This window comes from Nicotiana tabacum, chromosome 22 (assembly GCF_000715075.1).
Source record: "Nicotiana tabacum cultivar K326 chromosome 22, ASM71507v2, whole genome shotgun sequence".
Classification (NCBI taxonomy): Eukaryota; Viridiplantae; Streptophyta; class Magnoliopsida; order Solanales; family Solanaceae; genus Nicotiana; species Nicotiana tabacum.
The window spans coordinates 70,168,418-70,182,352 of record NC_134101.1 but is presented as its reverse complement, the minus strand read 5'-3'; the positions used below and the strand labels follow the sequence as shown (position 1 = coordinate 70,182,352).

Sequence of the window (13,935 nt, the reverse complement as noted above, 5' to 3'; positions counted from 1 at the left end):
TATTGATACATCATATAATCATTTTTGGGCTATTCCCACGACATTGTGAGCCCATGAGAGATAGACTGGAGAGATTGATGACTGTGGGAGGCTGAGGGCCTGATTGTAAGGATATTTTTGGGATCGGGCTGCACGCCGCAGCAGGCCATGTTGGCTTTATATATTATTACTATTATATGAATCGGGGATGCCCGCCTGCAGCAGGCCTTATTGGCTTATTATGGCACGTGAGTTGTCCATGCGGATCCAGATATTATTATAGCACGTGAGTTATCCGTATAATATGTGAGTTGTCTGTGTGGATCCAGATATGATATTATAGCACATGAGTTGTCCGTGCAGCACGTGAGTTGCCCGTGCTTTTAGAGCTTGGGCTGTAGGAGCCCCTCATGAGTCTGTACACACCCTCAGTGAGCACAGTCGACTATAAACAGGGATCGGGCTGCACGCCACAGCAGGTAATGTATAGCGCTGAGTGATTGAGTGTGCTGAGCATAGGGAGAGAGAATGCGAGACAGTGAGATTGAGTACTCTGAGAGTGTGAGTACATGAGTACAATCTCTGAGATATATTATATTGACATGCACACATGATATACATGCATAGAGATATATTTTTCTCATGTTGTACAGTATCACATCATTCATGATTTCTCACACATGTTGATAGATGGGCATAGTGATACATTTGTTTTACACGGGTTATCTGGAAAGAAAATGAAACATACCATTTATTATTGAAAGGATTTTAGGAAAATTATTGCTTTCAAACTTATTCATATTTTTGGCAACTCCGGCAAAAGATTTGGGTTTTCACTCATGGATTTGAAAGGGAAGTACTATTATTTTTAGAAATCATTATTTAGCTGAGTATTTTATTTCTGAGTTACTTCTTATATTATTGGATTTGCATTGTTATGGACAGTGGTGAACTATTGGTTTTGGACCCGACCTTGGTAAAAGCTCGTCACTGCTTTCAACCTAAGGTTAGGTTTGTTACTTACTCAGTAAATGGGGTCGGTTGTACTGATACTACACTTCTGCACATTGCGTGCAGATGTTGGCTGTTGTTGTTGTTGTGTTCGACGGTTGCCGAATTTGAAGATGTACCTGTGTTCCTGTTGCAGCTGCCTCTTGTTCATGGTAGCCTTAAAGTTATAACAGCTCTGTTTATGTATTATTCAAACAGACTATGTATTTATTTCATTTTCGCTTTGTATACTCTATTCTTAGAAGCTCATGATTTGTACTACCAGTTCTTGGGGGATGTATAAGATTAAGATCTTTATTCGCTTAAATTGCTTTAATAATTATTATTGGAATTGGATAGTTGGTAATTCGCTTACCTATCGGGTTGGGTTAGGTGCCATCACGACTAGTTGGATTTTGGGTCGTGACACCTACTCAAGTTTCAATTTAATTACATAGGCATATACAATTTACCAATTATATACACTTTAGGAATTAAATGAGTATCCCTTTAAATTAGGAATTGAATAAGGAATCAATTATTTCTCATCCTTATTCTCTCTCTCTTCTGCGCTCTCTCTCTCTCTCTCCGTCTCTCTCTCTCTCTCTCACCTGCACTCTCTCTCTCTCTCTCTCTCTCCGTCACTCTCTCTCTCTCTCTCATTTTTTGTTCTTTCCCCAATTTTTCTTCCTCTGATGTCCTTTATTTTTTATCCTTTCATGTTGTATATATTTTTAATAGAATTCATCAATGGATTTCAATCGTTTTACTATAGAGTTTTAACTTAACAATTTTCTTTCATGTTGCACAATTGGTGTTCAAATTAAAATTGTCAATCAATAAATTTTGAAGGTGTTTGAATCTCCACCATTGACAGCCATTAAAAAGCTTTGAAGTTTTGAATTCGAATTTGAGTTTTCAAAAACCATTATTTGTTTAGATTGGATGTTGTTGCAAATAATTGGGAGTATTATTTGGAGGTTATATCTCAATTTTGAGGGTGTTTGGTGAAGATTAGACTTGATTTTGGCAGAATCTCAGCCAAATAATTGAGATTTAGCCAAATAATTGAGATTTAGCCAAATAATTGAGATTTAGCCAAAATCAATTCTAATCTTCACCAAACATCCTCAAAATTGAGATATAAACTCCAAACAATATTCTCAATTATTTGCAACAACACACAATCCAAATAAATAATGGGTTTTGAAAATTCGAATTCGAATTCAAAGCTTCAAAACTTTTTAATTGCTGTCAATGGTGGAGAGTCAAATACCTAAATACTAAAAACTCTTTACTGCTCATCGTCGAGGAGGATTTTCATCCAACTCATTTCATCCAACTTTGGACTGTAGTACAATGTTTCAACAAAGCCATTCAATGGAAAAACCAATCACCTTCAAAGAGTTCAATACCAAATTTCGCTTATCACTTGTACAGACAATTTCTTGAAATGTTTGGAGATGTGGTAAATAATCTTATCAATGTTTTTACCTGTTCTAATATTTTTTTTCTTTTTTAAATTTTTTCTACATTTCTTGAAAGGGGAACATATTGTTGGTCAAAATCTATTAGTAGATTTTATCTCATATGGTTCTCGCGGTCCTCTATTTGATTGAATTTGGAAAGGAAAATGCTTATTGAAAGAGGTGTGGAGAGAAAATAGGAAAAGAATATAACTAAATCCCCTAATTTAAGGCATTAATAATGAATTGTATATAATTTGTAAGTAATCCTTGTTTAGGGCGGGTAATATACAAAATTAGGATAATTTTTGTAAGTAAGTTTCAAATATTGTATAGGAAGAAAACAGGGGCGGCCCTTCCATAAAGTAAGTAAAGCAACTGTTTTAGGCCCCATATTTGTGGGGGGGGGGGGCATTTTTTGTTACACCTAATAGGATATGTATAAGTTTAAAAAAAGGTTTAGTAAAGTGAAAAATTTTGATTTCTTTCTTTAACAAGTATAGAGAAGAAGGATTTGCAACTGCTATGATTTCTGCCATGAAAATTGCACTTGAAATGAATATCGAACCAGAATTTTGTAAGAAATGTGTGATATATAGGAAGTAACAATTTGATGATAATGTTGATAATAAAATTTCAAAATCTTTCGAAGAGTCCTTTAGAGTTGATTACTTTATACATAGTAGACAAGGCTATTTTTTCACTTCAAAATAGATTTGAACAATTCGAAGCATACGAAAATATTTTTGATTTTCTATTTAGCGGTAAGAATTAAGATCACTAGATGATGAAAATATTTTCGGAATTAAAAATATTTTTAAAAAAAGTACAATTAGAAGATAATAGTTTAATTGATACACTCAGTTAAATAAAAAGATTTGATTCGTTTTCCAATGCCTATATTACTTATGGAATAATGTTAATAACTCTTGTTACCGTCGTTTCAGCATAAAGAAATTTTCAAAATTAAAATTGATTAAATCATACATAAGATCAACAATGTCTCAAGAAAGGTTAAATGGATTAGGTATATTGTCAATTAAGAAAGAATTATTAGAAGTTATTGATTATAAGAAAATTATTAATAACTTTGTATCTAAGAAACACTAAATAATATTTTTTTTTTTAAAAAACAAGTTAAGACCCTTCACAAAGTTTGGTTTTAGGCCATAAAACTCTTCGGGCCGCCCCCGGAAGGAAAAAAATCTCATCTAATAATAAACATAGGCCCAAAAGTAAGGAAGGGTAGCTCGCCCACAGTGAATACTGTTAACAGAATGGAGTTTGTTTCCAAAAAGTGTTGAAACAAGGAATTCGATTTCTCTTTGGAAAAAAAATAATCAAAAACTAATAGAGGAAAAAAAAATCACCTTCGCAGTACAAAAACTGAAAACAAATTACACATTGCAAATACTCAATAAATAGGATCTTAAAACTCTTTCAAATTGTAAGAACCCATAAGTACCAAGTTATATAAGAAACAAATATCGAAACAATATGACTCTATGAGCTATGAATAAAACCTTCGAGCGACTCAAGGCAATAAACCAATCACAAATGATACCAAGATATACGTAAAAAAATAAAAAAAATAAAAAGACCTTGCAAATCGAATAAGAAAACTTATTTCTCTTTTCATGAAAGGAACAAAGAAGTAGCACCCAGAAAATTAAATATATCTCTTCTTTTTGCTAGTACTGAAGCATTCCAGTGAGACTGTAGCAGTCAACTGTAAAAGCACATGAATACGACAAACTAGTACCTTTTCTTTCTTGCTGCTCAAGAAAAACAAAAAATATATCCCACTGAACCGAAAAATCAAATCGATTTAATTAACTGTTTCATCAATTTAGTATGGTATGGCGTGAAATTCTGAAAACTGATTATAGTTAGTTTCATTTAGTTGAAATATAAGGAAAGTTAAAGTGTTAAACGGAAAAGGAACAAATTTAATTATGTATATCTATGTATCATTTTATTTTCTTTTATATATAACAATATTTGCTTTAGATTGTTTGAAACATAAATCCAAAATTAACCACAAGGGACAAAGAATATGGCCAGTAGTACTTAAGTAGAATTCCAGTGACTGTACCAGCCAATTGAAAAAACGCATGAATAAGACAAACTAGCTAGTACCCTTTTCTTTCTTGGTGCTCAAGAAAAACAAAAACATCCCTCTGAGACTGAACCGAAAAATCAAATCGATTTATTTTTAAAATATAAATCCAGCATTCTAAATCGATTTAATTAACTGTTTCATCAATTTAGTATGGTATGGTGTGAAATTCTGAAAACTGAAAACATTTAGTTCCATTTAGTAGAAATAAAGAAAGTTAAAGTGCTAAACGGAAAACGAACAAATTTAATTTGTTTATGTATATGTATCATTTTATTATCCGTACAAATTGAAGAAGAAATTGAGAAAAAAAATTGTGTATTTCATCACTGTAATTGTACATGTATATATATACACTTACATCTGAAAAATAAAGAATAGCAGAAAAGAGAAAACTATGTACACTTGTCCTATTCTAATTTGCCTATTAATAACAGATTTATTCTTTTTACACAACTAACTATATTCCTTCACATGTTAGTCACGTGAGGGAAGCTTCTAGTACTAAAACTATCCGATAGTCTATAATTAATCTATCATGAGTTGATTGAGTTGATCCAAAGGTTGAGGCTCTTCCACGTGTTCCAAGCAGTGAGCTGAGTATAACCCGTATAATATAGGTTATATCGAACATAGCACATTTGGTCGGAACAGATGAGGTTCTAGGTCATCTACTTCTTCACCCCCTCTTCTCCATCTCTAGGCAAAGCTCCATGAAAATTAGAATTAGGATGGGGTTTCTTCTTCTCAACAACCAACCCCCGCCCCTCCCTCAAGTTGGAGGGTACTTTGTGACCCCTAACTTGCCCAAAATCTCGTGATGAGAAACCCCAAAAAGAGGCTTTGTGAAGAGGTATGCGAGCTAATCTTTAGAAGGAACAAAAAAAAGAGTAATTAACCCCGAAAGAAACTATTGACACACAAAATGACAGTCAATTTCGACATGTTTTATGCATTCATGGAAGACGGGGTTACGGGCGATGCAGATGGATGCTTTGCTATCAGAGTGGAGAGGAATTGGGAGAGTGATTGGTGCAGAGAGATCTTCAAGCACTCGTACTAACCATATAAGTTCTGTAGTGACTCTTCTCATAGATCTGTATACTGCTTCTGTAGAAGACAAAGAAATTGATACCTACTTCTTTGATTTCCAGAAAATGGGAGCTCATCCTAGTGGTATGAAGAAGACACTGACGGACCTCCTAGAATCCTTGCAAGAAGCCCAATTAGCATCGTAAAATGCAAGCAAAGAAAATGATGGATATGCTGATAGGAGGATTCCTTGTCCCGTATCAGAGCTCAGATATTTGAGTACTCGTAAAGCAGCAGAAAAGTGAGATACACAAGGTTTCTGCATGTATTGACTGAGGGTAAGCACTGCAAAAGAAAGATCTGGTCGAGTATTGGTTAAATAATTTAACTTTTCGGCCTAGTGACGAAATATAGCGGGATTCTACAAAGGATGTCCATCATCAGTCTGAAGCTTGGAGGAAGGGTCCAAAGGGGAGTTGACTCGAGGCAAATGAGAGACATCAAACTCCTTTAATATGTCTAAGGTAAATTTTCTTTGACTTACAATAAATCTTGCCTTTTCTCTCAAAATTTCCATACCTAGAAAATAATGTATATTTCCCAAATTCTTGACCTTGAATTCAGTATTTAGAAAGTCCTTGATGTGCTAAATTTCTTCTAAGTCATCCCCAGTGAGTAGTATGTCATTGACATAGACATCTAGGATAGAAATAAGGTTTCCTATCCATTTAAAGAACAAAGAATAGTCATTTAATGATGAAGAGTATCCCTCAAAACTCAAAGCCCCTGCAAGCCTAGCATACCATTGCTTGGAAGCATGTTTTAAACCATACAATTATTTCCTCAATAGGCAAACATGTTTGGGGCTAGGAAGTTTTAAACCTGCTGGGAACCTCATGTACACCTCTTCTTGTAGATCACAAAGCAGAAATGCATTGTTAAAATCTAATTGAGACACATTCCAATCTCTCTTGGCTATAATAGTAAGTAAGCACCTTATGGTTGTCATCTTTACCACTAGTAAAAAGGTCTTACTATAATCTATGCCTTTTCTTTGGATATCCCCCTGATCACTAGCCTTGCCTTCAACCTTTCAATTCTGCCATTCTGACAAGTATTTTACCTTGTACACCCATTTACAAGGTAGATCTCTTTTTCCTTTAGGTAATTCAACCACATCCCATGTGTGGTTGTCCTCTAGAGCTTTAATCTCTATATTCATAGCTTCTATCCAACCTGGATATTGACAAGCTTGGCTATAAGTATAAGGCTCTATTAGTGTATAAAGGGATTGCATCACATGCTGATTATTAGGTGAGAGAGATAAGAAACAATATTCCCTAGGCTTTCAAGGTTGAGAAAAATAAGTTGCTGCTACATCTGTAAACATGATACTACTTCACACATAATCTTTCAAGTAGGTTGGTTGATTAGAAACCCTTCCTGACTTTCTTAGTGGTATAGGTTCCTGTGGTATAAATATATGTGATATATTGTGTGGTGAGTCTAGGATGTGGAAAAGTGAAAGTAGGCTAGGAGACAATTGATGATGGTGGGGAGTATATGAAGGACTTGATGATGGTAGTGAGAAGACATTTGCTACTTCTGATTCTGAGGAAATAGGTAATGAGTGATCCTGTGATGAGATTGATTAAGTAGGTTATATGGTGAAAGGTGAGGTTGGAAAAATAGGGTGGTGTGATGTATTGATTTCAGCAGGGAAGTGTGCTTCATGAAAGTTCACATCCCTGGACACAAAAACTCTCCTTGTGGACAGTTCCAGTAATTTGTATCCCTTTTGATGAAGAGGGTAACCAAGTAGAACACAAGTTGTTGCCCTCTTATCAAACTTCCCTCTTACTTGTGCTAATATATAGGCATAACACAGACACCCAAAGTTTCTCAAATAATCATACTTGGGTTTTTGCTGAAATGGGACCTCATGTGGTGTTTTTCCATTAAGAACACTAGAAGTTAACCTATTAATAAAATGTATGGCAGTCAAAATAGATTCACCCCAATATGACATATGCAACCTGGATTGAAACATTAACCCTCTTGCAATCTCTAAAAGGTGTCTATGTTTTCTCTCAACTATCACATTCTGTTAAGGAGTTGCTACACAAGACAGTTGGTGCAGAATTCCTTCTAAAGCTAGAAAAGTTGGCTCTTGTGTGCCCTTCCCCAATTCTAGTGCATTGTCGAATCTTCTCATTCTCACTTTTATATTGAACTGCCTTTCAACCATGGATAGAAAAGATTTAAGTATAGGAAAAACATTGCTCTTAGCACTTAATAATAATGTCCATGTTCCTCTACTATAGCCATCTACTATAGTAAGAAAATATTTGAACCCATTATAGGTATTGGACTTATAAAGTCCCCATGTGTCTACATGTATAAGATCAAAAATATGTTTGGACTTGATGGTGCTGACAGGAAAAGGATTCCTGGTTTGTTTAGCCTTAGGACAAACATCACAGATAAATTCAGAACTTGAGTCACAATGAAGGAAATCTAAATGTTTCATTGTTGGAAATGGGAGATGTCCCAATCTTACATGCCAAAACTTAATATTAGGAGTAGCATTAACATGAACTAGACTAGAAAAAGAAATAAACTCTGAAATGGAATTTCTTCCTTTTGGAATTGAAGATACATTACTACTGAACAGAACCTTAGACTTAAGACTACTTGGTTCCAATATGTAGAGTCCCTTTCTAACTTCACCAAAAGCTTGTGGACTCTTCATTGAAAGGCCCTACAACACACATCCAATAGATGTGAATAGGACATCATATTTGAACTGAATACAAAACCTATTAACTGACAATAAATTGTATTTGAAATCTGAAACATGTAGCACATTGTTCAAGACATGACCTGGTAGAATAAAAATACTTCCTATATGAGTAACAATCACCTTGAAAGAGTTAGGTAAACTGACGTTCAAAGGTACAGGAAGTGAGTTAGAAACAGAAAAGAATTAGGATCAAAACACATGTGCTCTGAAGCACCTGAATCAATGATCCAGGTGTATGAATTTAGAGTAGTAAACATTGAACCTGAGTATTTTAGAATAGTACCAGCAACTGCTTTAGCATTGATTCCTGAGTTTCCTGCGTGTGCCAACTTTGCCTGCTTATACATGTTCATCATTTCTGCAACTTGTTCCTTGTTGAGTTGATGCCCAAAGTTGATATTGTTGTGTTCAGTACTTTGTCCTCCTGTATTCTCATGTTCTTGTATTAAGACTGTATTTCCCTTGATTTGATTCTAGTAACCTTTGTGATTGGTAAATTCAAAATCATCTGGAAATCCAATGATTCTGTAGTAGTCTTCTTATGCATGTCATGTCTTTCCACAACAAGTATAATATATATTTGGATTGTACTTCTTCTTTCCTTTAAACCTCTGTTGAGGTTAAGAAAACTTCTGTCATGAATTGTTGTATTTAGGTGTTATGACTGCACCTCCTTGTGGTTGGTTTCTATTTTTCTGAAAATTCATGCTCTGTCCTGTGACCGTAAAAGCTGCAAAATCAACTAAAAGCTGGGCATTAGGTTGTTTGGCCTCTCCAGCTGCCATGAATGAAACTGAGTCAGAGTTGAAGTGTGCATTTGCATAAACTTCTCTTTGATTTTTATCTTGCAAAAGAAGTGAATAAGCAATATCCATGGTAGAGAAAGGGTTCATCATGAGAATATTTCCTCTTGCTTGTGCGTAAATATCATTCCTCTGATCTTCAAGGGACTTAGTCAACTTTGCCTTTCCTTCACAAACACAAACATATGAACAACATATGATAACATTCAAAGCATATAATTCATCCTAAAGTCGTTTGAGCTTAGTGAAGTATCATGCAATGTCACTATTACCCTGTACTAATCCCGATAGCTCCTTATGCAGATGATAAAGATTGTCTCCATTTGATCTTCCAAATCTCTGCTCCAGGCTGTCCCAAACTCTTTTGCAGTTTTTGAGTATATCACATTGTCTGCAATATCCTTTGAGAGAGCATTCAGGATCCAAGAAATGACCATGTTATTGACACAACTCTATTGCTCGTGATCTGGATATTTCATATTTGGAGATTGACAAGCTCCATTGACGAAACCAAGCTTCTTCTTGGCTGACAATGATAGGAGAATAGATCCCCTCCATCCTTGATACCCTCTTCCATCAAACACAGTATTGACTAGAGTCATTCCAGGTGAATCATAATTGTTGAGATGATAAGGATGATTGACATCATAACTGACTAGCTTTACAGGATTGCTAGTATCACCGGTAGATGTGATGGTTATTTTAGGCATCTTAGCTTACTGATTATGGAGATGAATTTGATGTAAATGAACTAAATGATTGAGCTGTTGGATTGAGCCTATTGCTCTCATACCATGTACGAATTGAAGAAGAAACTGAAGAAAAAAAAACTGTGTATTTCATCACTGTTATTTTACATGTATATACACACTTACATCTAAAAAATAAAGAATAGCAGGAAAGAGAAAACTATGTACACTTGTCCTATTCTAATTTGCCTATTAATAATAGATTTATTTTCTTTACACAACTAACTATATTCCCTCACATGTTAGTCACGTGAGGGAAGCTTCTAGTATTAAAACTATCTGATAGTCTTTAATTAATCTATTATGAGTTGATTGAGTTGATCCAAAAACTAGGGCTCTTCCACATGTTCCAAGCAGTAAGCTGAGTATAACCCGTATAACATAGGTTATATCGAACACAACACATTTGGTCGGAACAAATGAGGTTCTAGGTCATCTTCTTCTTCACCCCCTCGTCTCCATCTCTAGGCAAAACTTCATGAAAATTAAAATTAGGACGGGTTTCTTCTTCCCAACATTATCTTTTATATATAACAATATTTGTTTTAGAGTTTTTGAAACGTAGATACATATATATCAATGTTAAATTACAGACTACCAATTTGAAAAGTTAAATTAATTGTGCATGGAACACCAAATCAATTTATTTTACCTTACTTTTCCTCTCAGTAAACGAAATATTCATTATATTCTAAAAATTTGAAAAGAGAAAAAAGAACCCGTAGAAAAACGAAACTGCAATAACCTTTATCTTTTTAACAATACGCTTAAAATGGGAATAATATACAAACCCCGATTCTAATAAAAGAAAGTGAAAACGAAATAGCGAAAGAGAAGGGGAACAAACCGTCTGAATAGGTCAAGCAAGTTACCATATGCCTCCTGTAAACTATAAAATCTCCTCGTCCTCATCCATCTTCTCTTTTGCCGTTAGAAAATTTCATAGGAAAGTAAATTGGGGCTAAAAATGATGGACCTTAATTTTTTCACTAATGATAGTAAATGTTATTTTTCTTCAGGACATTTTTAAAACATTGACATAATATATTACTAGTCAATAACTTTATCAAGAAAAACATTCACGAAAAATATATTTCCTCCCAAATAAAAAAATACCTTTAAAAAAAAAAAGCGAAAAGATCATTCACAAAAGGATATCTATTTTTTTCCAAAGGACATTTGTTGGATAATTACTTTTCAATTGGCTGGGTGGGAGTTTCCTAATTCCTATATCTGGGTTTTCAATTCTCTAAAATTGTTCATTTCGGAATTTTAAATCTCTAAGTTCCCAATTCAAGAATTTTTCCATTTAATTTCTGCACGTATATCCATTTACGTACAAGCACTAGTCTCCCTGCAACCTGCAAACCTGACCACCTTTCCATATATATTTAGCTTAGGGTTTCCAATCCCATTGCAGAAAACCACCCCACCTTACCATTTTTCTTCCCTATTAGCTCTTTCTTTCTTTCTTTCCAAAACGAATTGAAGAATATGGCAGTGAAAGTAACAAAAGGTGAGAAGAAGGTTAACTATGACAAGAAGCTATGCAAGCTTCTGGATACATATCAACAGATCCTAATTGTGGGTGCAGATAATGTGGGTTCTAATCAGCTACAGATGATCCGCAAGGGATTACGTGGTGACTCTATCGTTTTAATGGGAAAAAATACAATGATGAAGAGGTCTATTAGGATCCATGCCGAGAAGACCGGCAATAATTCATTCCTTGCCCTCATCCCTTGCCTTGTGGTTTGTTTTACACCTTTTTTCTTCATTATATATATATTACATCTTATCTACTATGTGTTTTCTTACTGCTTGTTTTTGTTGTGTTTTATTACTGCTTATTTGTTTGGTTGTGTGATATATAGATTATCTTTTTGGGTCTTTCTTATTTTGGTTTTGTTTCTTGGGACCAGAGAAATCGGTACACATTTTGATTTAAAGTGCTCTTATGTATATGTGTAAATTTTTGTCTCAATATTTTATTTTATTTTATTTTATTGGAAATGAACGTTCAGATTGTCACACTAGAAATTAAACTTATTTATTTCTGTTTTTGAGATCCATTAATTCTTTTTTTGGATAGAGGAATATCTTTTTAGAATCAGATCTGGCTTCGTACTAATAATAATGGGTTGTGGGATTTTTTTACGTCTGTAAGATGATCCTTTTTTTCTTTCTTTCCTTTTCGGATCACTGTTATTTTGGTTTCTTGGGACTAAAGGAATAGGCACTGTTTTTCCTTAAGAGGTAAGGTAGAGGGACTTGAGCTGGAATTTGGCTAGTTTATTGTAGCTATTATTATTGTTGTTATTTCTACATTTTATTATTCCATAAATAGATTAGAAAAAATGTTTCTAAATAGAGCAGAATATGTAGAAGATTCATATCATCAATTCAACTATAGAATTTGGCTTGTGTGTCAATTTAAGCTATCTTTAGTTGTTGCCTAATGGTTCTTCCCGCCCCATATATATGTAATATTGTAACAGGGTAACGTGGGATTGATCTTCACTAGAGGAGATCTGAAAGAAGTCAGTGATGAAGTATCCAAGTACAAGGTATAATGTAAATTATGACCACTTTTTCCTTTCTCGTTTCCCATTTTCTTCTTTTCCCAAGTCATTGTGATCTGGCTGCTTAGTTTTGCAATATTTGATGATAAAACGCCATACAAAATAGTTTTACATTTATCAATCTTCACTTGGTTTTCTTGAGTTGTGTATACTTAGTTTATCTGAAGTATGAGAATTCTAACTTTAACACTTGATAAAAAAAGGTTGGAGCACCTGCTCGCGTTGGCCTGGTTGCACCAATTGATGTGGTTGTTCCTCCTGGAAACACTGGACTTGATCCTTCCCAAACCAGTTTCTTTCAGGTTCAATATAATTCTTTGAATATTTCCTAAGCTGCTTATGCTTTTATCTATATGGATAATCTCAAGACACCTTGTTTTTAGGTACTCAATATCCCAACTAAAATCAACAGGGGCACGGTTGAGATCACCATCCCTGTGGAGATTATAAAGAAGGGGGAGAAAGTCGGCTCATCTGAGTCTGCACTTCTGTCTAAGTTGGGTATTAAGCCATTCTCTTATGGTCTCATAGTCCAATTTGTCTATGACAGTGGTTCTGTTTTCAGTCCTGAGGTTCTTGACCTCACAGAAAATGATCTTATTGCTAAGTTTGCTGCTGGACTTTCCAATGTTGTTGGTCTTTCTATGCTTCTTTCATATCCTACTCTTGCTGCTATTCCTCACATGTTCATCAACGGGTACAAGAATGTTCTGTCATTTGCCATAGCAACAGAATACTCATTCCCACAGGCTGAAAAAGTGAAGGAGTACCTGAAGGTTAGCACTTTGTGCAATTCTTGACAGACCTTTATATAATTAATTAACCTGTTCTTCTCGACATAATCTGAACAAAAAATTTTAAACTTGCAGGACCCAAGCAAGTTTGCTGCAGCTACTGCTGCCCCCGTTGCTGCTAAACCTGCTGCTAAACCTGCTACTGCCAAGGAGGAAAAGAAAGAAGAACCTGCTGAGGAGGACGATGATGACTTTGTCGGCGGATTGTTTGATTAAGTAGTTCAATCTAGTGACGGCTTCAGGTCCTGCCTATATTAGCAATGATGAATGCTATTATGGGTGTCTATTAGGATGCTTTTAAACAATTTCCATTTTGCTTGCTATCATTCCGATGTTTCATGCACTGATGTATTAGTTCTGTTGTTTCAGTGGAGTTCTAACTTTTGGGTTTGTGTTATCCTTGGCATTATGCGCCTCTCATTGGCTTTGATTGTTGCATTTGGGGATATCTATATGCTTCTTTGCCTTAGCTTATAATATAGAATCAGCATGCAATATAGCTCTTTGGTTCATAGGAATCATGCTCTAATTTAATTTGCAATGATGTCCAAAAGATTAGACTACCTGGATAAGGATATCCATTTGAAAGTTAACTTTCATTCATAGTTGGAGAAGAGA

General features: G+C 34.8%; 1 protein-coding gene across 1 annotated transcript; it reads left to right on the top strand.

The window, feature by feature from the left end:
• The first annotated feature begins 11,136 nt into the window (after positions 1-11,136).
• Positions 11,137-13,714, top strand: LOC107789531 (large ribosomal subunit protein uL10z-like). Its single transcript, XM_016611396.2, has 5 exons — positions 11,137-11,693; positions 12,440-12,508; positions 12,727-12,825; positions 12,907-13,299; positions 13,393-13,714. Exons 1-5 carry the CDS (start codon positions 11,436-11,438, stop codon positions 13,531-13,533), a joined length of 960 nt encoding a protein of 319 aa, XP_016466882.1. The 5' UTR covers positions 11,137-11,435; the 3' UTR covers positions 13,534-13,714.
• Positions 13,715-13,935: the final 221 nt, after the last annotated feature.

Bases quoted from the DNA above. Each gene is read 5' to 3' on its own strand.
- LOC107789531 (XM_016611396.2), top strand. From the start codon at position 11,436: ATGGCAGTGAAAGTAACAAAAGGTGAGAAGAAGGTTAACTATGACAAG. The intron at 12,509-12,726 runs GTATAATGTAAA...TGATAAAAAAAG, and splicing joins ATGAAGTATCCAAGTACAAG to GTTGGAGCACCTGCTCGCGT. The intron at 13,300-13,392 runs GTTAGCACTTTG...TTAAACTTGCAG, and splicing joins AAGTGAAGGAGTACCTGAAG to GACCCAAGCAAGTTTGCTGC.